At 42.6% G+C, this 25,808-nt stretch overlaps 1 protein-coding gene across 1 annotated transcript in view; it reads left to right on the forward strand.

Annotated features, from left to right (window-relative positions):
- The window catches only part of LOC111973502 (piezo-type mechanosensitive ion channel component 2-like), a 221,509-nt gene that overhangs the window by 175,278 nt on the left and 20,423 nt on the right, over nt 1-25,808 (forward strand). Inside the window, 19 exon segments of the mRNA XM_070446791.1 lie at nt 21-181; nt 6,798-6,974; nt 7,924-8,046; nt 8,489-8,689; nt 9,119-9,323; nt 9,531-9,632; nt 9,966-10,125; nt 11,736-11,979; nt 12,325-12,421; nt 12,988-13,153; nt 13,299-13,388; nt 14,770-14,894; nt 15,110-15,175; nt 17,657-17,780; nt 18,109-18,193; nt 19,246-19,375; nt 21,664-21,720; nt 21,967-22,133; nt 22,501-22,694. Coding sequence (XP_070302892.1) covers nt 21-181; nt 6,798-6,974; nt 7,924-8,046; nt 8,489-8,689; nt 9,119-9,323; nt 9,531-9,632; nt 9,966-10,125; nt 11,736-11,979; nt 12,325-12,421; nt 12,988-13,153; nt 13,299-13,388; nt 14,770-14,894; nt 15,110-15,175; nt 17,657-17,780; nt 18,109-18,193; nt 19,246-19,375; nt 21,664-21,720; nt 21,967-22,133; nt 22,501-22,694 — 2,674 coding nt within the window.

A 25,808-nucleotide genomic window follows, 5' to 3' on the forward strand; every position in this document is an offset into this window, starting at 1 on the left:
CCTCTCCCTCTCTTCCCCAGACCTGAGGAGTAAGTGGTATCTAGTGGTGGACCGCCTCACGGTGCTCTTCCTCAAGTTTCTGCAGTACTTCCAGCAGCTGCAGCAGACCGTCTGGTGGCTCCTGGAGCTCCACATCATCAAGATCGTCTCCTCCTACATCATCTGGGTCTCAGTCAAAGAGGTGACCTATTCAGCCACCATCTCATCAAGATTGCAAGGAGAATACTGTTCACGTGCTCTCTAAATGGTCTTTACAATGTAACGGGCAACTTTCCTCCTCCCTCAAAATATGCGTTTCCAAAATCCGTTATACACTCAGAAACAAGGGCTCCAAAAGGGTTCTTCCGCTGTCCCCATAGGAGAACGCTTTTTGGTTCCAGGTAGAACTCTTTTGGATTCCATGTAGAACTCTCTGTGTAAMGGGTTCTACGTGGAGCTCAAAAGGGTTCTACCTGGTACCAAAAAGGGTTCTTCAAAGGGTTCTCCTATGGGGACAGTCGAATAACCTTTTTTTTTTGTAATTATCTTTTTATTAGAATGTTTTCTTTTAACAGGGGTTACATAGACTACCAAACAAAGTGCACAACACAGACTAAGTCCAATAAAATGAATAAGGATACAGCAGAACGTTATACAAAAATGCAGTCGTAAAAGAAAAACATCACAATTATAATATGGGTTATTTATAGGAGGTTTCCCACATAGGAGACCAGATTTACCTAAATGTATCAGACTTCTGGTGTAAATCAAAGGTAAGTTTCTCTAGGGGTAGAATAGCAGAAGCTTGAGAAAGCCACATTCTCTCAGATGATACTTCAGGTGTCAGGACCCGGTGAGAGAAACAGTCACTAATAGTCGGCAGAACCCAGAAGATGAGGCAGACTCAGCAGTACTAGAGATGGTGGTTTAATAAAAGGACAAGATCTTCAGGCAAAGAATATAAATCCACCACGTCCAAAAATAAAGCCAAGAGGCACAAAATGGATATCCTCCAAAATACAAAGAAACTCCACAAAGTGGTAAAAACAGCAGGGAAAAACAAACCTCAAAAGACTACTCAAAAATACACAAGCACTAAACCAGAGAACCTCTGGAAAATCCAATAAGAGAAATATATGTTCACAACAAGGCTGGGGCTGGGTGCTAACATACAAACACTGAGCAAAGAACTGAGGAACACACAGGGTTTAAATACTAACAAGGGAACGACACACAGGTGCAAACAATAATTAGAGCAAGGAAAAAACTAAAGGTACAAAAAAGGTGCAATGGGGACATCTAGTGACCAAAACCTGAACAGTCCTGGCCAAAACCTGACATCAGGTGTGGACCACAATAACAATATGCATTTTTTGTCTAACTAAACAAGGGAATTGAACAAACGTTCAGAGTCAGGGTCAAACAGAACGTCACAATCAAGGTAGAGGAAATAGACATTCAGTGAAAGAGCTGATTATCTACTCAAGTTCTTCTGGATGTGTAAATGAATATCATTCCAATTTGTATTTATTATGGATCCCCATTAGCTGCTGCCAAGGCAAGGCAGTAGCTACTCTTCCTGGGGTCAAGCAAAATTAAGGCAGTTATACAATTTTAAAAACATTACAATACATTATACAATACAATACATTATAGAATTCACAACACAGTAAGTGTGTACCCCCAGGCCCATACTCCACTACCACATATCTACAACGCAAAATCCATGTGTACGTGTGTGTATAGTGCGTATGTTATCATGTGATTGTCTGCATGTGTCTGTGCCTGTGTTTGTGTTACTTCACAGTCCCCGCTGTTCCATAAGGTGTATTTTTACCTGCTTTTTAAATCTGATTTTACTGCTATCATCAGTTACCTGATGTGGAATAGAGTTCCATGGAGTCATGGCTCTATATAGTACTGTGTACCTCCCATAGTCTGTTCTGGACTTGGGGACTGTGAAGAGACCTCTGGTGGCATGTCTTGTGGGGTATGCGTGGGGATCCGAGCTGTGTGCTAGTATTTTAAACAGACAGCTCGGGACCTTCAGCTTGTCAACACCTCTTACAAAAATAAGTAAATAAGACTGGATTCTGCTGCAGTACCAAAAAACTTTCATGAAGGTGCCAGTATCCTGTTTACATTCGAAACAYAAATGTGATGCATTGGAAAACATTCTGTGAAGGTGGACAGGTGTAAAGTAGGTTCTATGAAAAAAAGTGAAATGTATTTATTGAATGCTTATGGAGGTGCATTTCGTGTAGACCCTTTCATAGATAGAAGCCCATTCTTCCTCACCAAATGCATGTCCCATGTCCCAGTCTCTCTCTCAAACATGTCTCAATGCAGCATAGGATGAGGCACTTCTGTTCAATAAAATAGAGTATAAACCTCTCCGAACAGTAGGATTAGTAAATAGGTTTTCAACTTCAGTCATTTGAAAACGTAGTTTATCCACTTTCTTCTGAGCCTCTATTGAGCGTCTAAGTTGTACGTACTTAAAAATATCTTTGTTGGGTAAGTTAAACTCAGTTTTTATCCGTTGGAATGATTTTAGAGTGTCCTGAGTAAATAAAGGCGTAAGGTCAGCAATACCTTTCGTCTTCCAGTCCAGAAGTCCAATACTCCTTATTTGGGGGGGGGGGGGATCTGGATTGAGGGCAATCAGTGACCAGAGTGATATACTGTATGGTTTGGAATCTCCAAGTACCTCCTTGCATCTTTCCAAGCTAAGAGTCTATTATGTATTGTACAATTTTCAGATAAGGCCTGGATCTTTTCAAAGCTATTAATAAAAGRTAAGGAAGCTAATGCTCTTGGATGACATGCTAGTGAGTGGCGTCTGTCTAGTCACCAACTAATAATGTGCTTGATCTGAGCAGACCAGTAATATTGTTGCAGATTTGGCAAAGAGACCCCTTCTAAATCCTTAGTCTTAATTCGTTTGGTAAATTTGTTTCTAGATTTCTTATTATTCCAGATATATTTACATTTACTAGCATTCCTTTTCTGAAAAAAGGACTGAGATAGATGGCAGGGGATATTTTGGAATAGATCATTTAGCCGAGAAAGGATATTCATCCTGAAGACATTAATCCTGACAAAAAGAGTTTGGTAGGGTAGACCAGTTAACCAGGTCCTGTTTAATCTTTGTGAGCAAGGCATATTATTTGAAGTGAACAGGTCTTGAAGATTTGGAGTAGCATATATGCCCAAGTATTTKAATGATGGCTGGAAGTAGGGCCTCCTACCAGCGGGCAAGTGTCTTAGTGACTATTTTAACATCAACTCCTAGCAAGCTGATAGGTCTAAATGAAGAGCAGTTTCATGGGGGTTTTGTCCATTTTTAGTATCAGACTAATGGATGCAGTTTTCCAGGACTCTGGTATGATGTCTCTTTCAAACATATAATTTAGAGCAGGCATGAAGATGGGGCATATCTCAGGCCAGAACTTCTTGTAGAACTCTGCAGAGTAGCCGTCTAGGCCGGGTGCCTTGCCAGAAGGCATTGCCTTAATAGTTTCCCAAACCTCTTCAGGAGTAAAGGAAGCATTTAGTCTAATTCTATGCTCATCTGATATAGTGGGCAAGATGATCTTATTCAGATATTTTGTAATTTCATTGTTTGGTCTTGTACATTGTGAAGTATAAAGAGATTTATGGATGTCGCAAAACGTATTATTGATAAGCAACGGATCATAAGAAGTGCAGCCATCTGCCATCCTTATAGACTTAATACATCTTTCATTCTGTTCTTTTTTAACTCGGCTTGGACGATTACTGAACTTCTCATATTTTTGCTTGGTAAAAAACCACCATTTTTTTTACATGCTTTGTGTGCTCTACATTGAGTTTAGCCTCAGCACAAGCCAGTGAATTACAGTTCGCCTGGGTTGGTTGTTGGTTATGAAAAAGTTCAAAATGCTTTACTTCAGCCTCCAGTTTTTCCCAATTTTCCATTCTAATCTTCTTGATCAGAGGCGCTTGGGAAATGATATAACCCCTAATGGTTGCTTTAGCAGCATCCCAGATAGTTGCAGCTGAGACAAGAGAGAGTTGATTGTCGAGCCAGTAATGTGATCATTTATCTTTTATCACAGAGCAGAATCCTTCATTGTTAAGCAGAGACGTATTAAGTCTCCAATATCTTGTTTTGGGGATTTTTGTTGCCAATTTCGATATCTATTTACACTGGGGCATGGTCAGAAATGACTATATATACAATAGCACATGACTGGACAACATGCATGTAAGTAGAGGGCATAAAAGAATTGTCCAATCTAGATGATGAATTATGGGTTCTAGGGTAGAAAGTATAGTCTCTCACATTAGGATTTAGAGCTCTCCATACGTCTACTAAACCAGATTAATCACAAACGCTTCTGAGAGTATTTGAGGCTCTATGATTCCAGACTGGAGCAGTTGATGATTTATCCAATTTACCCAAAGTACAATTAAATTCTTCTGAAATAAACCCTTGCAGTGTTGATTAAATAATATAATCATGTCAGACATACATTTGGTGGAGTCTGTGTTCGGACCATATACTTTTAGTATAGTAATATGTTGACCAAGTATATTATCTGTAATCAAAATAAATAGTCCTTCAGGTTCTGTATGTTGGTGCTCAAATATAAATGGGACATTTTTATTTACAAGGATGGCAGCTCACCTGGCCCACCCAGTCCCTCTTCAGCTTAGCATGTTCTGTTGAAGATAAATGGGTCTCCTGTAGCATAGCAATTGAAACCCTTTCCTCTTTTAAGAATGTTAAAATGTTCTTCGTCTTGACCACATGCCCACTGCCCCGAACATTCCAGGGGCCTGCTTTAAATCAACTGTTTATGTTACAGAAGTATTAAAGAATAACTTTACCCAGACTGAGTAGTGCTTCACAAAAACAAAACAATTAATAAGACAGTTGTGTAACCCTAAACTAAAATAAAACATAACATTTTGAAAGACTTTAGAAAAACCCTCAAAGAAACGACAGACCCCAAAAACAGTACCTACCCTGTTTTCTGTCACGTTACTAAAAGGAACTGAGGGTTTTTAAGAAAAAATACCAAAAAGTTTCACTATGTTTATTTTTTTATTTCACCTTTATTTAACCAGGTAGACCAGTTGAGAACAAGTTCTCATTTACAAYTGYGACCTGGCCAAGATAAAGCAAAGCAGTTCAACACATACAACAACACAGAGTTACACATGGAATAAACAATAAACAAGCCAATAACACAATAAACAAGTCAATGACACAGTAGAAAAAAAAGAAAGTCTATATACAGTGTGTGCAAAAGGCATGAGGAGGTAGGCAATAAATAGGCCATAGGAGTGAATAATTACAATTTAGCAGATTAGCACTGGAGTGATAAATGAGCAGATGATGATGTGCAAGTAGAGATACTGGTGTGCAAAAGAGCAGAAAAGTAAATAAAAACAGTATGGGGATGAGGTAGGTAGATTGGGTGGGCAATTTACAGATGGACTATGTACAGCTGCAGCGATCGGTTAGCTGCTCAGATAGCTGATGTTTAAAGTTGCTGAGGGAAATAAAAGTCTCCAACTTCAGCGATCTTTGCAATTCKTTCCAGTCACWGGCAGCAGAGAACTGGAAATAAAGGCGGCCAAATGAGGTGTTGGCTTTGGGGRTGAYCAGTGAGATATACCTGCTGGAACGCGTGCTACGGGTGGGTGTTGTTATCGTGACTAGTGAACTGAGATAAGGCGGAGCTTTACCCAGCATAGACTTATAGATGACCTGGAGCCAGTGGGTCTGGCGACGAATATGTAGCGAGGGCCAGCCAACTAGAGCATACAGGTTGCAGTGGTGGGTGGTATAAGGGGATTTGGTAACAAAACGGATGTCCCTGTGATAGACTGCATCCAGTTTGCTGAGTAGAGTATTGGAAGCTATTTTGTAGATGACATCGCCGAAGTCGAGGATCGGTAGGATAGTCAGTTTTACGAGGGTAAGTTTGGCGGCGTGAGTGAAGGAGGCTTGGTTGCGAAATAGAAAGCCGATTATAGATTTGATTTTGGATTGGAGATGTTTAATATGAGTGTGGAAGGAGAGTTTACAGTCTAACCAGGCACCTTGGTATTTATAATTGTCCACATATTCTAGGTCGGAACCGTCCAGGGTGGTGATGCTAGTCGGGCGGGCGGGTGCGGGCAGCGAACGGTTGAAAGCATGTATTTGGTTTTACAAGCGTTTAAGAGCAGTTGGAGGCCACGAAGGAGTGTTGTATGGCATTGAAGCTCGTTTGGAGGTTAGTTAGCACATTAAGGGGAATTAACATAGATCTATGGATGAAAAATGAATATGAGGGAAACCTAGTCAGTTGTACAACTGAAATGTGTCTGCCACGTTTAACCCTACCCCTCTGAAACATAGAGGTGTGGGGGTGCTGCTTTAATCAACATCCACGGTGCCCAGGGAACAGTGGATTAACTGCCTTGCTCAGCGGCAGAACGACAGATGTTTACCTTGTCAGCTCAGGGATTCGATCCAGCAACCTTTTGGTTACTGGCCCAACTCTCTAACCACTAGGCTACCTGCTGCCCTAATAACCTAATCTTTAAAATTTTCCTGAGCATTATTGCTATTGCAATCATATGCACGTGCCCGAACGCACACACCATACAGTCACATGTAGCCTATATAATACATTTTAAAAATACAAATTGCGGGCCTAAAGTAAATGAATATAGCCTAGTAATTACAACCCTTTGCCTATATTGAGGCCCAACTAAATTAACAAATTAACAAGAATGTCCAGGAAGTGAAGGTGTCTCTTCTGTCCTGTTTTCTCCAGGTGTCTCTGTTCAACTACGTGTTCCTGGTGAGTTGGGCGTTTGCCCTGCCCTTCGGTCAGTTCAGGCCCCTGGCCTCCAGCGTCTGTACCGTCTGGACCTGTGTCATCATCGTCTGCAAGATGCTCTACCAACTGACCTCTATAAACCCCTCTACGTACTCGAAGAACTGCACCATGGTGGGTAGCAGCCCAGGGAGTGTCGGGTGGTGGAAAGGGTGTGTGTGTTTGTGGAGTGGGGGGGGGCTGTATGTACATTATGTTCAGGGAGTGTTGGGGTGGTGGACAGGGGGGTGTGTGTTAGTGTGTTTGTGGAGTGGGGGGGGGGCTGTATGTACATTATGTTCAGGGAGTGTTGGGGTGGTGGACAGGGGGGGTGTGTTTGTGTGTTTGTGGAGTGGGGGGGTGCTGTATGTACATTATGTTCCACTTCCCAATATTTTCTTTCCTATATGTTCCTGTTCTATTTATCTCTATGTATCTCTATTTATCTCTATTTATCTCTATGTTTCTCTATTTATCTCTATGTATCTCTATGTATCTCTATTTATCTCTATGTATCTCTATTTATATCTATGTATCTCTATGTTTCTCTATTTATCTCTATGTATCTCTATTTATCTCTATTTATCTCTATGTATCTCTATTTATCTCTATGTTTCTCTATTTATCTATATGTATCTCTATTTATCTCTATGTATCTCTATTTATCTCTATTTATCTCTATGTATCTCTATTTATCTCTATGTATCTCTATTTATCTCTATGTTTCTCTATTTATCTCTATGTTTCTGTATTTATCTCTATGTTTCTCTATGTATCTCTATGTTTCTGTATTTATCTCTATGTTTCTGTATTTATCTCTATGTATCTCTATTTATCTCTATGTATCTCTATGTATCTCTATGTTTCTGTATTTATCTCTATGTTTCTCTATTTATCTCTATGTTTCTCTGTTTATCTCTATGTTTCTGTATTTATCTCTATGTTTCTCTATTTATCTCTATGTTTCTCTATTTATCTCTATGTTTCTCTATTTATCTCGATGTATCATTATGCTCCTTGTCTGTGTTGTGCTAGCCTGTACTGGTTCAGGACGTTAATGGCACTCCTGTCCTCTCGTCTGTAGCCTGTGAACTACACGGATAACCAGAGGAGTGAGATGGCTCACTCCCTGCTCTACAGCGCCCCTGTGGACCCAGCCAACTGGGTGGGTCTCCGCAAGTTCTCCCCCCTACTGGAGAACCTGAGGGTGAGTGGAGGAGAGACGCTGCACTGGGAACCTGACTACACACACACACACACACACACATAGGCACATATGCAGCGTGCGCACGCACACAAATACACACACACGCAGACACACACACACACACACACACACACATACATACACAACCTGTCTCCCTCACATATAACTGAAACTACTGTAACCGTGTTATATTATACACTGGTATCATCTCCCTAACTGCCCTTTGTAGTGCTCAAATTACACTTCATCCTTGGATACAGCCTGAAAACAGTTGGTTGGACCCATAGAATTAGGAGTTAGACATTTCGAAATTAGTAATTGAATAGGATTTCTTTGGTTGGATCAATGTTTTTCATGGTGGTTCCCATGTTTAAATCATGAATATATACACTGTCATTTCAACCCTGACCCATGTATCTGTCCTATGTCCATCTCCATCCAGAACAACCTGTTGATTCTGGCCCTGCTGGTGTTCGAGGTGACCATCTACCGCCACCAGGACCTGTACCGCATGAGGAACAACCTCACCACGCCCGTCACCAGAACCATCTTCCACGATATCACCCGGCAACACCTCGACGACAGCATCGTCAACGGTGCCAAGTATTTCATCAACTACTTCTTCTACAAGTTCGGCCTGGAGGTATGATGTCATGTCACTGTTGAGTTCGCAAATACACTCTGATTGTTTTTTACTTGTGTGATAGTTGGAATATTTACCACTATATCTCTGTTTTGAAATACCTTTCATGGACGACAAAGTAATTGTTGAGTCACCTACATTGTATGGAATTAAGACTGAGCCATAACACCTACTTCTGAACCCAGGAAATATAAAACTTGTCGTGTATTTGAGGTTTAAAATGAAAAATGTATCAACCCCTAAAAAATGTCCATTAATTATAATCAACATAATAATTCACATTTCCTGTTGTAGCAGGATCATTTCCTGTTGCTGCAGGATCATTTTCCTGTTGTAGCAAACTGGCACAAACTAAGATCCTACATCTGTAAACCCAATATAAAGTCTCTTGAGTAAAAATGTTCCTAAACATTATCATTGCATCGTCAGACATGCTTACTGTTGGCGGTGAACGTGATTGGCCAGAGGATGGACTTCTACGCCATGCTCCACGCTTTCGGCCTGATCGCAGTCATCTACCAGCGGCGCCGGAAGGCCATCGCTGACACCTGGCCCAAGTACTGTTGCTTCCTGGCCTGCATGCTCACCTTCCAGTACTTTGTCTGCATTGGCGTCCCCCCGGCCGCCTGCAAAGGTGGGTGGACCAATCCGAGGCTCCCCTGCTGCAGACATTTTGTTTTGTCTACATGTCACCCCTTGGTATTTCAGTACTCAAGACACAGGTCATCATTTCATCACTGCGTAATGATCATGTTTTATACATTATAAATCAGAGTTGTTGTATGTGTCATGAGTCAATAGCGTCTATGAAGGAGAAAACTTACTAAACTCCTCCTCCCAGACTACCCATGGAGGTTCCCCTCGTCCTCCACAGACTCCAACGTCATCAAGTGGCTGTACTTCCCTGACTTCCACACCAAGCCCAACCCAATGTTCCTGCTCTGTGAGTACAACCATGGACTGAGCATTTGCCATTAAGATTGGGACTGGGACTGGGACTGGGATTGGGACTGGGACTGGGATTGGAATTGGGACTAGGATTGGGACTGGGATTGGGACTGAGATTGGGACTGGGGCTGGAATTGGGACTGGGATTGGGACTTGGAATGGGACTGGGACTGGAATTGGGACTGGGACTGGGATTGGGACTAGGATTGGGACGGGGTTCTCTGCTCCTCCTCCTCATCTTCCTCGCCTTCTTCCTCCTCTTCCTTCGCCTCCTCCACCTCCTCCTCCTCTTGCTCCTCCTCCTCCTTTCCTCTCCTGTCTTCTGTAGATGACTTCATGCTGCTGCTGTGTGCCTCGCTGCAGAGACAGGTGTTTGAGGAGGAGAACGAGGAAGCCGTGCGCCTCCTGGCCGGTGACAACACGGAGATCTGCAGGGACGCCGCCTCCTTCAGTCAACACAACCCCGTCCCAGACTTCATACACTGCAGGTAAGGGGCTGGTTCACAGGCTGTGTCTGATCAGGATTCAAAACCTGTTACTCGAGAACGAGTTATCCTTATGTGTTAAAGTGCCTGTGTTTTTCACAGAGAGACAATATGAGTCGTTTGATCTTAGACAAGGTTAGTCATCAGGCAAGAGTCATTTGGTGAACTACCTTCTACTACATGACATTCAGGTCAAATCATTCCACTCTCTCTCTCTCTCTCGCCTCTCTCTCTCTCTCTCTCTCTCTCTCTCTCTCTCTCTCTCTCTCTCTCTCTCTCTCTCTCTCTCTCTCTCGGTCTCTCTCTCTCCTCTCTCTGCTCTCTCTCTCTCTCTCTCTCTCTCTCTCTCTCTCTCTCTCTCTCTCTCTCTTCTCTCTCTCTCTTCTCTCTCCTCTCTCTCTCTCTCTCTCTCTCTGTGTCTCTCTGTCTCTCTCTCTCTCTGTCTGTATCTCTCTGTCTCTCTCTCTCTCTGTGTCTCTCTCTCTGTCTCTGTGTCTCTCTGTCTCTCTCTCTCTCTGTCTCTGTGTCTCTCTCCAAAGTACATATTAAAGAGTCACTTTAGACACATTCCTTGAGTTACTCCTCCTGTAACTATCCAATTGTTTTGACGTGAGGTGAGTTAAATGAGCGATCGGATAGCCCATCTCAAAGTGGAGCACAGATAACACATTGTCAAACACCTGTGTTTTCCCACCGCTCTCACAGCTCTCTCCCGCACACTTTCCTGGTATCAGATAACTCAACTATGTAAAAAAAAATCACTCCACCCAAGCCTTCAACTGTGTCCTGTGAGTGACTCAAACACGGCTTTCCATGTTCCTGTAACTCAATAGTCTTCCTGAAACAAGGGGAACCGTTCTGACACTAGTGGCCTTTAACCCCGTGACAGCTGGCTCTTTGAACCTGTCATCACAAAGTTGTATCTGAAACGACCCCCCCCAGACCCATCTGTCAATGTGCTCCGAAGCCTCGATGACACCACTGCTCCTCCAGTTCACATACATACTGTACATCTGCCAGTAAAAACAATGTGAGGTGGTGATGACGTGTCAGTGAAGTCAACAATATTGAAATATTGAAAAGTTGAATATTGGGTTGTAGAATCCTAAAGTACACAGCGTAGCTCTGCTCATCACTTGGGCTCATCTCTGTGTGGATATCAGAAAGCGTTTACTATTACAGAATACTTTTTTTTGTTGAACGTTAGCTTTGCTACTGTATACGGCAACGGTAGGCTCTCAACATACTCAGGTTTAAAACCTGAGGTCAAATTCCACAACAGAATCCAAAGAACAAATCTACTTTGAAACAAAAGTATACACCTCACACACATGGTTATGGGCTTAAACAAAGAAGACGGCTGTAGCATGTCAGATATAGAGTTGAAATGTATTACATTGTGAGTTTGCATCCCAATATTGCACTTTATATACATCACAGAAGACTGAAATATAACTAAACTGTTTGACATAGAAACTCCAGATTTTCGGCAGGTTTTTAAAATAATGTTTATTAATTATTAAATTCTGAGAAATAATAATAACATTCCACCCAGGAGGCCACTAGGTCATTTGACTGCAGGTCAAGGGTACTAATGAATTCCCCTCCCCCAGATCCTACCTGGACATGCTGAAGGTGATCATGTTCAGCTACCTCTTCTGGTTCGTGCTCACCATCATCTTCATCACAGGCACCACGCGCATCTCCATCTTCTGTATGGGCTACCTGGTGGCCTGCTTTTACTTCCTGCTCTTTGGGGGTGACCTGCTGCTCAAGCCAATCAAAAGCATCCTGCACTATTGGGACTTCCTGATCGCCTACAACGTGTTTGTTATCACCATGAAGAACATCCTCTCGGTAGGTGTCGATGACACTGGCTACGGTGTTGTTGAATACTGGGTAGAGTCAGAATTCGGCAGACTGAATTTGAGATTAGTTGGGGGGACATCTTGGCAACAAAGGTTGAAGTAAGATATTGGATTCAGTGATAGGTGGGAGGCATAGATAGAAATTCAGTCCATTATTTAAAATTTAAAAAACGAACCAATAGTGCTGAAACAAGCGGTCTGCAGCAGCCATAGAGATTCAATGTAATATGTTCGTTTTAATTCTGCAACAACAGTATACAGTAGATATAGTGGTGTGATTGTTTGCTGCTGTGTCATGTTTTAGCTGACTGTGGTTTGTCCTCGCGGTCCTCAGATACTGGCCTGTGGATACATAAAGTCCCTGGTCACCAATCACTGTTGGCTCATACAGCTGTTCAGCCTGGCCTGCACTATAAAAGGCTATTCTAAACGTAAGTGACCCTACCACCACTATAAAAGGCTATTCTAAACGTAAGTGACCCTACCACCACTATAAAAGACTATTCTAAACGTAAGTGACCCTACCACCACTATAAAAGACTATTCTAAACGTAAGTGACCCTACCACCACTATAAAAGACTATTCTAAACGTAAGTGAACCACCACTATAAAAGACTATTCTAAACGTAAGTGACCCTACCACCACTATAAAAGACTATTCTAAACGTAAGTGACCCTACCACCACTATGAAGCAGAATGCCTTTGGAAACACATTTTCTCTGTTTTGATATGTGACAGAAAATGTACACCCGCTTAAAAGGATTTGCGAAGCATTATTCCGTTGAATGTTCAGAAATGCTTGATGGTAACTCCATCTAAAGTGGATGGGGGCTGTACAGTATATTTGGGGTTGAGGAGAATGCTTGATGGTAACTCCATCTGAAGTGGATGGGGGCTGTACAGTATATTTGGGGTTGAGGAGAAAAGTTTCACTTTCTTCAAAATGTAAAGAATGAACAAATATTTGATGATTATGTTTTTTGAAATCGTTGCAGCTGAGCAACAGGCCAACAAGCATTGTGAGTTGCCTAGCGACGAGGCAGGCATCATCTGGGACAGCATCTGTTTTGCCTTCCTGTTGCTACAGCGACGCGTATTCATGAGCTACTACTTCCTGCACGTGGTCGCCGACATTCGCTCCTCACAGATCCTCGCCTCCAGGTAAACTTTAATGTCGTTTGGTTTAGTTTTGTTTACTTTACTTTTCCAATGACCATTAAAATAAAACTAAATTCAATTAAACTTTACTGTGTATTCAATTTATTTTTCAATTTATATTAGATGTATTGTGTGTGTTGTGTGTTAGAGGGGCTGAGCTGTTCCAAGCGACCATAGTGAAAGCTGTAAAAGCCAGGATCGAAGTGGAGAAGAGGTCGATGGACCTGCTGAAGAGACAGTGAGAACATGTATTTTCTACAGACAGAAAATATACACATATAATACAATACATATGTGCCGTACACACACACACATAATATACAGTCATTAAACATGGATGATGTACACACAGAGATTTAATATAATAATAATAATTAGCTGGGTGCTTATACGTGTCCTATTTCACACATGTACACGTGTGTATTATACACATTTTTTTGCATATCCCAACTCATATCCCAACTCTTATCCCAACTCATATCTAAACTCATATCCCAACTCATATCCCAACTCATATCCCAACTCATATCCCAACTCATATCCCAACACATTAGACAAACAGTATATGACGTAAACTCTGTCATAACAGTTGTGATTTTATTAGCTCTCACTGAAAAGAGAAGCCTCACAGATGTTACCATGTATGTACTCTCAAATGAACCCTAATTCCAGGGTATTCCAGTCATTACTACATTCAGGTCTGAGTAAAGACACCATTCATCATGATGAACTAGATTTGGACAGTCCTTCCCTGTGATTTACGATGTATGTCCTCCTACACTGTGTTGATGTACTTTAGTTTTCATATGTGGAGCCGCAGGGCAGCAGTGTGTTAGTGGGACACATCTACTGCATTAGGAGGACAAGAGGATCAGTCAGCACCCCTCTCTCTCTCTCTCTCTCTCTCTCTCTCTCTCTCTCTCTCTCTCTCTCTCTCTCTCTCTCTCTCTCTCTCTCTCTCTCTCTCTCTCTCTCTCTCTCTCTCTCTCTCACTCTCTCTTACTCTCTCTCTCTCTCTCTCTCTCTCTCACTCTCTCTCTCTCGCTCTCGCACTCTAGCTCTCTCTGACTCTCTCTCTCTCACTCTCTCTCGCTCTCGAACTCTAACTCTCTCTTACTCTCTCTCTCGCTCTCTATCTCTCTGTCTCTCTCGCTATCTGTCTCTCTCTCTCTGTTTCTCTCTTTATCTGTCTATCTGTCTCTCTCTTTGTCTCTCTCTCTATCTGTCTCTCTCAGTCACTCTCTCAGTCACTCTCTCAGTCACTCTCTCTGTCTGTCTGTCTCTCTCTCTGTCTCGCTCTCTGTCTCTCTGTCTCTCTCTCTGTCTCTCTCTCTGTCTGTCTCTCTCTCTGTTTCTCTCTGTCTCTCTCTGTCTGTCTCTCTCTCTCTCTGTCTCTCTCTGTCTCTCTCTGTCTGTCTCTCGCTGTCTATCTCCATCTCTATTGGTCTCTCTTTTGCTCTCGCAACCTGATACCAGTCTGAACACATCCACACACGCACCAACTCCTAGCCAGCGCAAAGAACAGAGAGAAAACCAAAGTACAGATTCATTGTCAATTATACACAGTGGTCAGAGCCTACTGGTCATTAGTCGTTGTTTCTATCTCTGTGTCCAATCAGAATGGACCGTATCAAGAGTCGACAGCAGAAGTTCAAGAGGGGGAAGGAGAGGATTTTGAGCTTGGTGCAGGAGAGCGGAGACGCAGGCCACGGACACAGCAAGGACGAGGAGGAGGAGGATGAAGGTTGGACTACTAGAGGCCTTCTGGGCCTTGAGGAACTAGTGCACTGAAAGCCATGATTGGATGATCTTGTCCTGCCAACCCATGTCAGCCTATAAAGTTTTGCATTGATTTAACGATACGTCTGTTTGTAGACACATCACAGTCCCACAACGATTACATAATACTGTATATACTGTTCATTCAAACCATCAAGGTCAAAAATCTTTGTTTTTCAGATAAAGAAAGGAGCAGGGAGAAGAAAATACAGCGGTGGTGGAGGCCGTGGGTTGACCATGCATCCAGTGAGAGACCTTCAACATTTTTATTTCATATTTGAAGCAATTCAGCTTTAAATATTCCTCTTCAATAAGATATTGTCTATTTCATGTGGCTGTAGTTACTGTACATGTAACAAAGTTAGGCTTGAATTTGTTTATTGACACTCAAGATGATTATCACATCTTATTTGAGTTTGTCATTACGTATTATATATGTGTGTACCATAGGAGGCTGGTGAGGGGAGGACGGCTCAGATAATGACTGGAATGAAGTGAATGGAATGGTATCAAACACAAAGAAACTGTAACGAATGTTCTCCTCCTCGTCTGAGGAGGAGCAAGGATCGGACCAAAATGCAGCTGGTGATGAATACATGTTGATTTATTAAACAAGACGAACACGAAGCACACTTGAATAACTACAAAACAACAAAACGACGTAGACAGACCTGAACATGAAAACTATTATAGAACACAAAGAACGCACGAACAGGAACAGACTAAACAAACGAAACAGTCCCGTGTGGTAACAACACTGACACGGAAGACAATCATCCACAAACAAACGGTGTGAACAGCCTACCTTAATATGGTTCTCAATCAGAGGAAACGTCAAACAACCCCTGATTGAGAACCATATAAGGCTAATTAACAATGAAACTAAACATAGAAACAAACAACATAGACTGCCCACCCAGCTCACGTCCTGACCAACTAAACACAGCTAAACAAAGGAAAATAAGGTCAGGAACGTGACAGAAACCACGTGTTTGATGTTTAAATACCATTCCAATGATTCCATTCCAGCCATTACTACGAGCCTATTCTCCCCAATTAAGGTGCCACCAGCCGCCTGTGGTGTGTATGTGAGCGGAGTTCATTCCTGTTCATTGCTCATGGACGTTCCAGAACTCCACATCCTTTCCAACCGCTTCGCTAAAGAAAAAAATAATTGCCGTTCTAAATTCGCTCCATTCATTAAAATCCAAATTTAAACAACACCCATCTATTTTAGTGACTACCATTTGTGTTTGAAGTATTGAAACCAAACCATATGATTTGAATTAAAAGTATTTGAATAAATTTCAAATAGGCTACATGTCATATTAAACAGCATATAAACACTCTAGATAGGTCAGGATTCAGACAGGGAGCCTAAGAAGGAACGGAAATGAATTATTTAGGCTATATTATTTAAATTATTCCAAGGCTATAGCCTACAAAGAAATACATTGTGAAGCATTTCAGAGTGTGACACTAGACTTGTAGGGACTTAAAGCATTTAGCTTTCAAACAGCATTTAGTTGTATTAAGTCATTATATTCTATAAATGTACTTACTTAGACTGAAATAGAAATGTGCTATTAGGCTCAGTCTACAGTGGTTTTGAATTCATTTTTAGAAACAAGTTTGGCCAGAGTCTGTGGCTTCAGGCTCATGCGATGGTGCCTGGAGAACAGACCAGCAGCAGAGAATATCCTCTCAGCGTTTACAGAGCCACTGGAGAATATCCTCTCAGCGTTTACAGAGCCACTGGAGAATATCCTCTCAGCGTTTGCAGAGCCACTGGAGAATATCCTCTCAGCGTTTGCAGAGCCACACAGGCAGGCAGGCAGGCAGGCAGGCAGGCAGGCAGGCAGGCAGGCAGGCAGGCATTGAGCCAAAATCAATGACGGCCTATTGTATAGATAATAGAACAGAAATGAAGGAAACTTTTAAGAGATTCGATTTTTTGTTTATAAATACTTTGCTACAATGACACACTTAGCTATCTACCCACTTCGTTCCTTTCTGTTAGCATGTGCACGTAGTAAGAACACCATCATGCTTTTGGGATATGTGTCTTTTCAGATTCCACAATGATTCTTTAGTTGTGGACACTACATCACCACACTCCCTCTCTTGCTCTTGGTCCTCATCTTTGTAAATCACCTTGATTTTTCACGCTGTGTGTTTTATCTAATTTTCTTTATGAAAATATTTAGCATACTACATGACAGTAGCTAAAGCAAGGGCTATAGCAGCACACAAGTAGACTACAAATGCAGGCTGGGCGGGCATGCCCTGAGCTCGAGTGAGCACTACTGGAGCCTTTGGGAATCTCGCTCCGCCCTCGCAGTCAAATTGGGAACGCTCCGCTGTACCTCTCCGCTCCGCTGTACACTCCGCTCCGCTGTACACTCCCTCCGCTGTACACTCCGCTCGGCTGTACACTCCGCTCCGCTGGACACTCCGCTCCGCTGTACACTCAGCTCCGCTGTACATTTTCGCTCCGTGTACACTCCGCTCCGCTGTACACTCCGCTCCCTGTACACTTCCGCTCCGCTGTACACTCCGCTCCGCTGTACACTCCGCTCCGCTGTACACTCCGCTCCGCTGTACACTCCGCTCCGCTGTACACTCCGCTCCAACTTTGCTCCACTCACATACTCTGGTACAGTGCAATACACAAGTGGACTAGTATAAGTGGGTAACCTTTAACCTTGTCTTTCACTCCCCTCTCAGTGGTGAGAAGTGGTAACTATTACCTGTTTGAGACGGACAGTGAAGAAGAGGAGGAAGAGGAGGATAAAAATGAGGAAGAACAGCCCAAGAAGTCTGCATTTCAGGTTTGCTCGAACGTAGGAAATAATCCCTTTACCACTGTCCTGCATTGTGAGAATATAGATTTTTGTCCAGTAACAACAGTTGGATAGTCTTTTTATGTGCATTTCTTTTTTTTTATCGATTATTTAAACAGGACTGCTTGCTTCTATTTCTGTTCTAATGTGTGATTGTTCTTATCACAAACAGGTAACAAGTCTAATTACCAAATTTTGTTTGTTCTCTCCTCACTTAACAGTTTTCTCTCCTTTTAACCAAGTGCCAACTGTTAACATTCTTTTGTTGTGAGTTGTGTTTGTTTTGGCCTTTATTTGTGACAAATGTTATGGTCTTCTAACTCTCACCCCTGCTTTGTCCTCCTCTGCCTTGCTGGCTTTAACAAAGTCTATCATTAAGCTGCCCAAAGCTGCTCTGCAGTATATAATGAGGGCAGCCAAGGTACTCTCACAACTAGGTCTCTATCTTGTATTTCCCTTTTTGTATACTGTGAGTATCCTTGACCACTCCAGTCCAAGCCACTTTCTCACGACATTAAATGCATTTTCCCCTCTCACTCCAATACATGACCACGATGTCAATAAAGTTCTGTTCAAATACCACGGCCGCTCCTCCATTTCACAAGATGATGCCGAGTCATGACAAAATGGCGGCCGCTGATGATGCATGCAGTTGAAATTCAGTGAACTGTGTTGCTCTTCTGTTTCTGGCGTAGATCTCCTCCCTGTGTGTGCTTTGGGAGAGAGATGTGGTGTTGAGTGGCTTTTCTTCCAGGGTAATTCTCTGTGGAGTTAGGTCTGTGTCTTAAACAGGGTTGGGATCAATACTATTTCAGTTGGGTCAATTTCAGGAAGGAAACTGAAATGTACTGAACTGAAATGGAATCAACCCCAACCCATCATTGTAGGCCGTCATTGTAAATAATAATTTGTTCTGAACTGACTTGCCTAGTTAAGTAAAGGTTACATTTAAAAATATAAATAAAATGTAAAACCCTGTTCTCAAACTAGGAATGGTGGGATGTGTTCATCTTTAGGGGCGCTTTACTCAATTGTAAATCCCTTTTTTGTCCCATCTCCATAAACACATTCCCTTACATCTCAATTCATTGGATCAAAACACCCCCTGAAACTGGTCTCCTCTGCATTGTGTACTTTGTCAATGGTTTTTGCGTTTTCCTGTGACTTACTGGTTGGTTGACTAGGGTATATTCTCTTTGGCTGCCTGATTCGGACACATTTCCTACACTCATTTCAACTCAACTCTTCGGTTTTGAGTGTGTGAGCAAAATTTGGGCCACATTGCTTGACTTTCGATAAAGCACACCAATGGCAAGTCTGTCAACATGAACCAGACTCGTTAAAAATCAAATCTCTTAAAGGACGGGTAAGTGTCCCAATTAAGCAGCCAAACATGCTTTCAACAGTCCCTCTGGGCACATTGTGTTTGATCAGTAGTCCACCAGTGTGGTTGTTAACATCCACTCCCCACAGTTTGTTTACCACGCCTGGATGACCAATTCCAAGACGGCCATGAAGGAGCGCAGCAAGGAGAAACGCCGCTTCTGGAAGAAATACACTGAAGGGAGCAGCAGCAAGTCAAGGAAAGAGGACCTGGAGGAAGGTATGAAGCGCAGCAGGAAGACCCAAGTTGTCATTGAAAGCAGATGAAAATAATAGGTTTTTAGTCTCCTCCATTTCTGGTGTAACCAGACTGAACACTGTAAATAGCCTGGTGTAACCTGACTGAACACTGTAAATAGCCTGGTGTAACCTGACTGAACACTGTAAATAGCCTGGTGTAACCTGACTGAACACTGTGTAAATAGCCTGGTGTAACCTGACTGAACACTGTGTAAATAGCCTGGTGTAACCTGACTGAACACTGTGTAATAGCCTGTGTAACCGTGACTGAACACTGTGTAAATAGCCGGTGTAACCTGACTGAACACTGTGTAAATAGCCTGGTGTAACCTGACTGAACACTGTGTAAATAGCCTGGTGTAACCTGACTGAAACACTGTGTAAAATAGCCTGGTGTAACCTGACTGAACACTGTGTAAATAGCCTGGTGTAACCAGACTGAACACTGTGTAAATAGCCTGGTGTAACCAGACTGAACCGTGTGTAAATAGCCTGGTGTAACCTGACTGCACACTGTGTAAATGTGAGTGCAGCATTCAGTTTGACTTAACCAGGCTTATCCCACCCTTTGTAGGAGATTTAATATGCTAGCAGTTCCTCTGGGAAACCTGCCCCCACCTCCCAATGTTTTATTTTTATGTATTATTATTTAATTTTTTTTTACTTTTTACTCCTTTCCCTCCCCAATTTCGTGGTATCCAATTGGTAGTTACAGTCTTGTGCCATCGTTGCAACTCCCGTACGGATTTGGGAGAGGCGAAGGTCGAGAGCCATGCGTCCTCCGAAACACGACCCTGCCAAGCCGCACTGCTCCTTTAACACATCGCTCGCTTAATCTGGAAGCCAGCCGCACTAATGTGTCAGAGGAAACGCCGTACAACTGGTGACCGAAGTCAGTGTGCATGCGCCCGGCCCGCCACAAGGAGTCGCTAGAGCGCGATGGGACAAGGACATCCTGGCTGGCCAAACCCGCCCCTAACCCGGACGACGCTAGGCCAATTGTGCGCCGCCTCATGGGTCACCTGGTTGTGGCTGGCTGCGACACAGCCTGGGTCAGAACCTGGGCCTGTAGTGACGCCTCAAGCACTGCGATGCAGTGCCTTAGACCGCTACGCAACTCGGGAGGCCTCTCATCTCCCAATGTTTACCCTTGTCTCGCCGCCATCCGTCCATGCTGCACTTGTTGTGTTACAGTATGTTTCACCCTCTCAGGTTTTCTCGTTATAGGCCCTAGACTAGCCATGAATGGGTATGTTGTGCCCTTTTTCTGTTCAAGAGCGCCTACTTAACGATTTGCTGCATCCCTAATGGGAGACATGCTGTGTCCGGTCCACAGTCCCGCCAAGTCCCCCCTCCTCCCCTTCCTTCCCTCCCTCCTCCCCACAGCCCAGCCCAGCTCCAACTCCAGGCAGGGCCAAGGCATTCCTGGGTCTGAAAGATAGGATGCCATGTTTGATTAGACATGTTCAATTCATCCCATATGAAGGCTGGACTGACGGTCTCTCAGTTCAGCCAAATAGATTTACATGAGGTCTGGGAGAACACCACACTGTCTTACATGCTGACCAGACCGCTCGCGCGCATGCGTCCACGTGCACCATCGCGAGCATGTTGATTATATCCCCTCACACCAGATGTGATCAGGACACCACAAGTTTGGAATATCAAAATTAACTCTGAACCAACTATATTGGGGACAGGTCGATAAGCAAACATTTATGACAATTTAGCTAGCTAGCTTGCTGTTGCTAGCAAATTTGTCCTGGGATATAAACATTGGGTTGTTATTTTACCTGAAATGCACAAGGTCCTCTACTCTGACAATTAATCCACAGATAAAAGGGTAAACCAAGTTAATCTCTCCTCCTTCAGGCTTCTTCTTCTTCTTTGGACTTTATATGGTGGTTGGCAACCAACTTTAAGGTGGATTACCACCACCAACTGGAGTGTGGACCTCAGTTCATCTTTCAATCACCCATGTGGGTATATGCTCCTAAAAACCAATGAGGAGATGGGAGAGGCGGGACTTGCAGCACGTGAAACGTCACACAATTTTTTAGAGTCTGGCTATGCAGACGCTCATTGACATGCGCGAGCAGTGTGGGTGCAATGATTGAATAACACGTGTGTGTAAATTTATTTTGGGATGTCATTGTTTGGAAGGGTACTTTTGCGTTACAGTTTTATATCTTCACAGCAAGGGATATCATTTTATAATTTTGTATGATTCCATTGACTCATTCCATATTCAATATCTTTTCTATCCAGCAGTTCATGTTGCTATGGAAGAGGAGGATCAGGAGGAGAAGAAAACAGATGGATCAGGTTGGTGCAGTTCAAACCAGGGTTGGGGTCAATTCTATTTCATTTAAAGTCCATTTCAGGACATGGAATTGGAAATGTAATTTTAATTTACTTCTTAGATTGGGTGCCTCGACCCCTGATTCACTACTCAACCCAACCCACAATGTCCTCTGCATCGAGGAAGTTACACTTATAAGTCTCAATGAATAAAGACTGATGTGGACTTGGCTGTTAAAAGATGTGCGTTGTCTTCCTCCCTGTTCTCAGACAACGTCCTGAAGCGAGTCTTCAACATAGTCAAGTTCTCCTGGGTGTTGTTCCTGGCCATGTTGGACAGTTTCACAGCCTGGATCAACTCCATGTGTCAGGAACACCTGGACATCTCCACCGTGCTGCACATCGAGCGCTGTATGCTCACGCACGAGGTTAATAAGGTAACGTCACGGCCAGGAGATTTAGACTATTTTGAGTCTTTAAAAAATATATTTTGTGACCTGTATCGTATTACAAGGTCTACTACCTGATACTCCAGGTGAATCGCCCAATGACGGATGAGAAACCAGCTTTGTGAAAGTTACCAGTGAACAAGTATATCTGCCTAGCAACAAAACCATTTAGTTGCATAATTATTTACCATGCCATACTGTAGTAAAACCATAGCATTGATATGAACTATTTCTAGCAATATCATAATAATATCATTGGAATTACCTATTCCAAATGTTATTACAGCCTATTTAATAAATGAAGTGGGACTAGGACCACCAATTCTAACAGGCATTCTTGGTTGTAACATTCCAGGGGAACAAGCCTTCCCGGGAGAGCATCCACGTGTACTACCGCAAGCAGATGTGCAAGGCTGCGTCCATTGAGTCTGGCCTGGAGAGAACCGAGGAGGAGACGTGCCAGGACTGCATCCCCCACAAGGCTGAGAGGCAGAGCTGTGCCTGTCTGGAGAGCCAAGAATCTACGGTGTCTCATGATAGCCTGTCCAGGTAAGAGAATTGAAGAAAATACACTTTTTGTTACAGCTATCCCTTTTTCTTATACAATTATTCATACTCAAAAGAAGTGATGAGATTGAAGAGGAAAGAGGAAATCATGTTTAATATTAAAAATTATCATTCATAATATCCTGGTGATAGCTAAGGGGAGTCACGCACAACTGTAAGTCGCTTTGGATCAAATTGTCTGCTAAATGGAATTTAGTATTAGTAGTAGTAGTAGTAGTAGTATTATTATTATTATTATTATTATTATTATTATTATTATTATTATTATTATCATCATTATAGAAGGCTGTTTAGCTGCTTCCTAATACTCCAAGGATATAGTAGTAAACACATGCTACTTTAGTACCTTGCAGTTATAATACTCAAAACATCAAGGGAAACTAAATAAAATCATCCAAAATGACTGGAGTCAGGTGCTAGATATTGGGTGTTTTAGAAAGATGTCATTCTGTGCAGATGACAGTAACATTCTTTCAGAGGTCAGATTGGAACGTTTTCTGTAGAAGACATCATTGAATGATTTATTTGCGTTCCATCTGTGTGTAATAAAACCTGGTGAATCGAGCCAAGTATTGCTCAGCACGGCTACCATTTACGCGATAAACACTTACGTTACATAACCATTTGACAGTACAATTACTCAATATTCAGCAGTTATGTTTTAGGGTTGTTTTGACATGACTTAGCTTTCTGTATTTCTATGCTTCTTGTTGTTCCACACGGTTGTCTGTTTTACTGTTATTTTGTTATTTATTTGAGACAGGAGTGCCAGGCTGGTTTTAAACCCTTCAAAAAAMMCTCCAGCCTGGCACTCCTGTCTCAGCAGCATGAAACAGCACTGCTCTGTTCTGCTCTGTTCTATTCTGTTATATTCTGTTCTACTCTGTTCTATCCTGTTCTACTCTGTTATATGCTGTTCTGCTCTGTTATATTCTGTTCTGCTCTGTTATATTCTGTTCTACTCTGTTCTATTCTGTTCTACTCTGTTCTATTCTGTTCTGCTCTGTTATATTCTGTTCTGCTCTGTTTCTAATTCTGTCTACTCTGTTCTATTTCTGTTCTGTCCTTTATATTCTGTTCTGCTTCTGGTTCTGTTCTGTTTCTACTCTGTTATATTCGTTTATGCTCTGTTCTGCTCTGTTCTGTTCTGCTCTGTTCTGTTCTGCCTCTGTTTCTGCTCTGTTCTATTCTGTTCTGCCTGTTAATATTCTGTTCTAGCTCTGTTCCTGCTCTGTTATATTCTGTTCTTTCTGCTGTTCTACCTCTGTATCATATCTGTTAACTATTCCTGTATCTATGTCTTGCTTGTTCTGCCTTATATATCTGTTCTGCTCTGTTCTGTTAATTCTGTTCTATCTGTTCTATTTCTCTCTTTCCTACTCTGTTCTAATTCTGTTCTGCTCTGCTTATATTCTGCTCTCTATACTGTCTAGGTTCGCTCTCTCTAGTTCTGCTCTGTTTAATTCTGTTACTACTGTTCTATGACGTTATAGCTTCTGTTCTATTCTGTTCTGCTCTGTTTGTTTATTGCTGTTATTTGCTCTGTTCTATCTGCTTCTTTGTTCTGGCTCTGTTCTATTCTGTTATATTCTGTTTCTTCTTATTCTGTTCTTTCTGTTCTGCTCTGTTCTATTCTGTTCTATTCTGTTCTGCTCTCTCTGTTCTGCTTGTTATTATTTGTTCTGCTCTGTTTATCTGTTCTGCTCTGTTCTGCTCTGTTCTATTCTGTTGTTCTGCTCTGCTCTGTTCTGTTCTGCCCTGTTCTGCTCTGTTCATGTTATTTTTGTCTGCTCTGTTATATTCTGGCTTGCTCTGCTCTGCTCTGGTCTGCCCCATGTTCTTCTTGCCTCCTTTTCTGCGCCTGTTCTTTGCCTGTTCATGATTCTGCTATTGGTCGCCTGTTCTGCTTTTCCTGCTATGTTCTGCCCTGTTCTGCTCTGCCATTTTTGCCTTCTGCTCTGTTCTGCCTATGTTCTGCCCTGGTGCTGTTCTGCTCTGTTTCTGTTTCGTTGTTCTGCCCTGGTTCTTGCCTTGGCCTGTTCTGTGCCTATTCTGCCTCTGTTTCCTATGCTGTTTCATGTTACTGCTCTGCTCTGTTCTGCTATCCTGCCCTGTCTGCTTCTGCCCTTTCTGCTCTGCCTGTCCCTGTTCTGCTCTCGCTCTGTTCTGCCCTGTCCTCTCGTGGCCCTGTTCTGCTCTGGCCCTTATGTTCTGCCCTTGTTCTGCTCTGTCTCTGCATCTGCCCTGTCTCGCCCATGTTCTGCTGCGTGTTTGTTCTCTTATGGCTCTGTTTGGCTCTGTTTGTTTCTGAGAGGCACTATTACCCACAGCATTTCTGTTTCTGCTGCTAGGGACACTACTGGGCCTGGCACACGGGAGACACACTACGCCACACACAACACACACTACCACACACACACACACCACACACAGCGACACACACACACATCACACACACACACACACACACCACACACACACACACACACACACACCACACTACACAACACACACCACACCACACAGCACCCACACACACACAACACACACTTTGTACAGCTAAAACTTGGCGGCGGGACACAAATCCGTTCATCCATTTCAAAATCCTGATTTTTCCGTAACCTCATACCGTCGATACCTTCTATACCCTTACCATAACCCATACCTTAACACCCAAGATAAACGCCTAACTATAAACCCTAAACCTAACTATCCTAACCCTAACCCATAAGCACTACTAACCCCTAGCTCCTAATCCTCTAAACTGTAGATTTTATAACACCTCTAAATAATCTAATTGCATCCTTTATACCTAAATCCCCTAGAGAGAATACATTTAGAACCTCGTGGGCAGCAAAACTAAACAAAATGTACCCAGTTGGTCAAATTTTTGTTTGTTTATTATTGTATACTTGTTTTACTTGTTTACTTGTCCACAAGATAGTTAACACCGTATTCCACACTCAACAAGAACGCAGACATCATAGGTGGCGCAGACACACACACCACAGAAGGTAAATGCAAGGTCGCATAGTCTGTGTAAACACCGCATCAAACTTCATCTGTCTGTGTGTATTTTCTTCTGCCAGTGGTATA

Source organism: Salvelinus sp. IW2-2015, linkage group LG14 (assembly GCF_002910315.2).
Source record: "Salvelinus sp. IW2-2015 linkage group LG14, ASM291031v2, whole genome shotgun sequence".
In the NCBI taxonomy this organism is placed as follows: Eukaryota; Metazoa; Chordata; class Actinopteri; order Salmoniformes; family Salmonidae; genus Salvelinus; species Salvelinus sp. IW2-2015.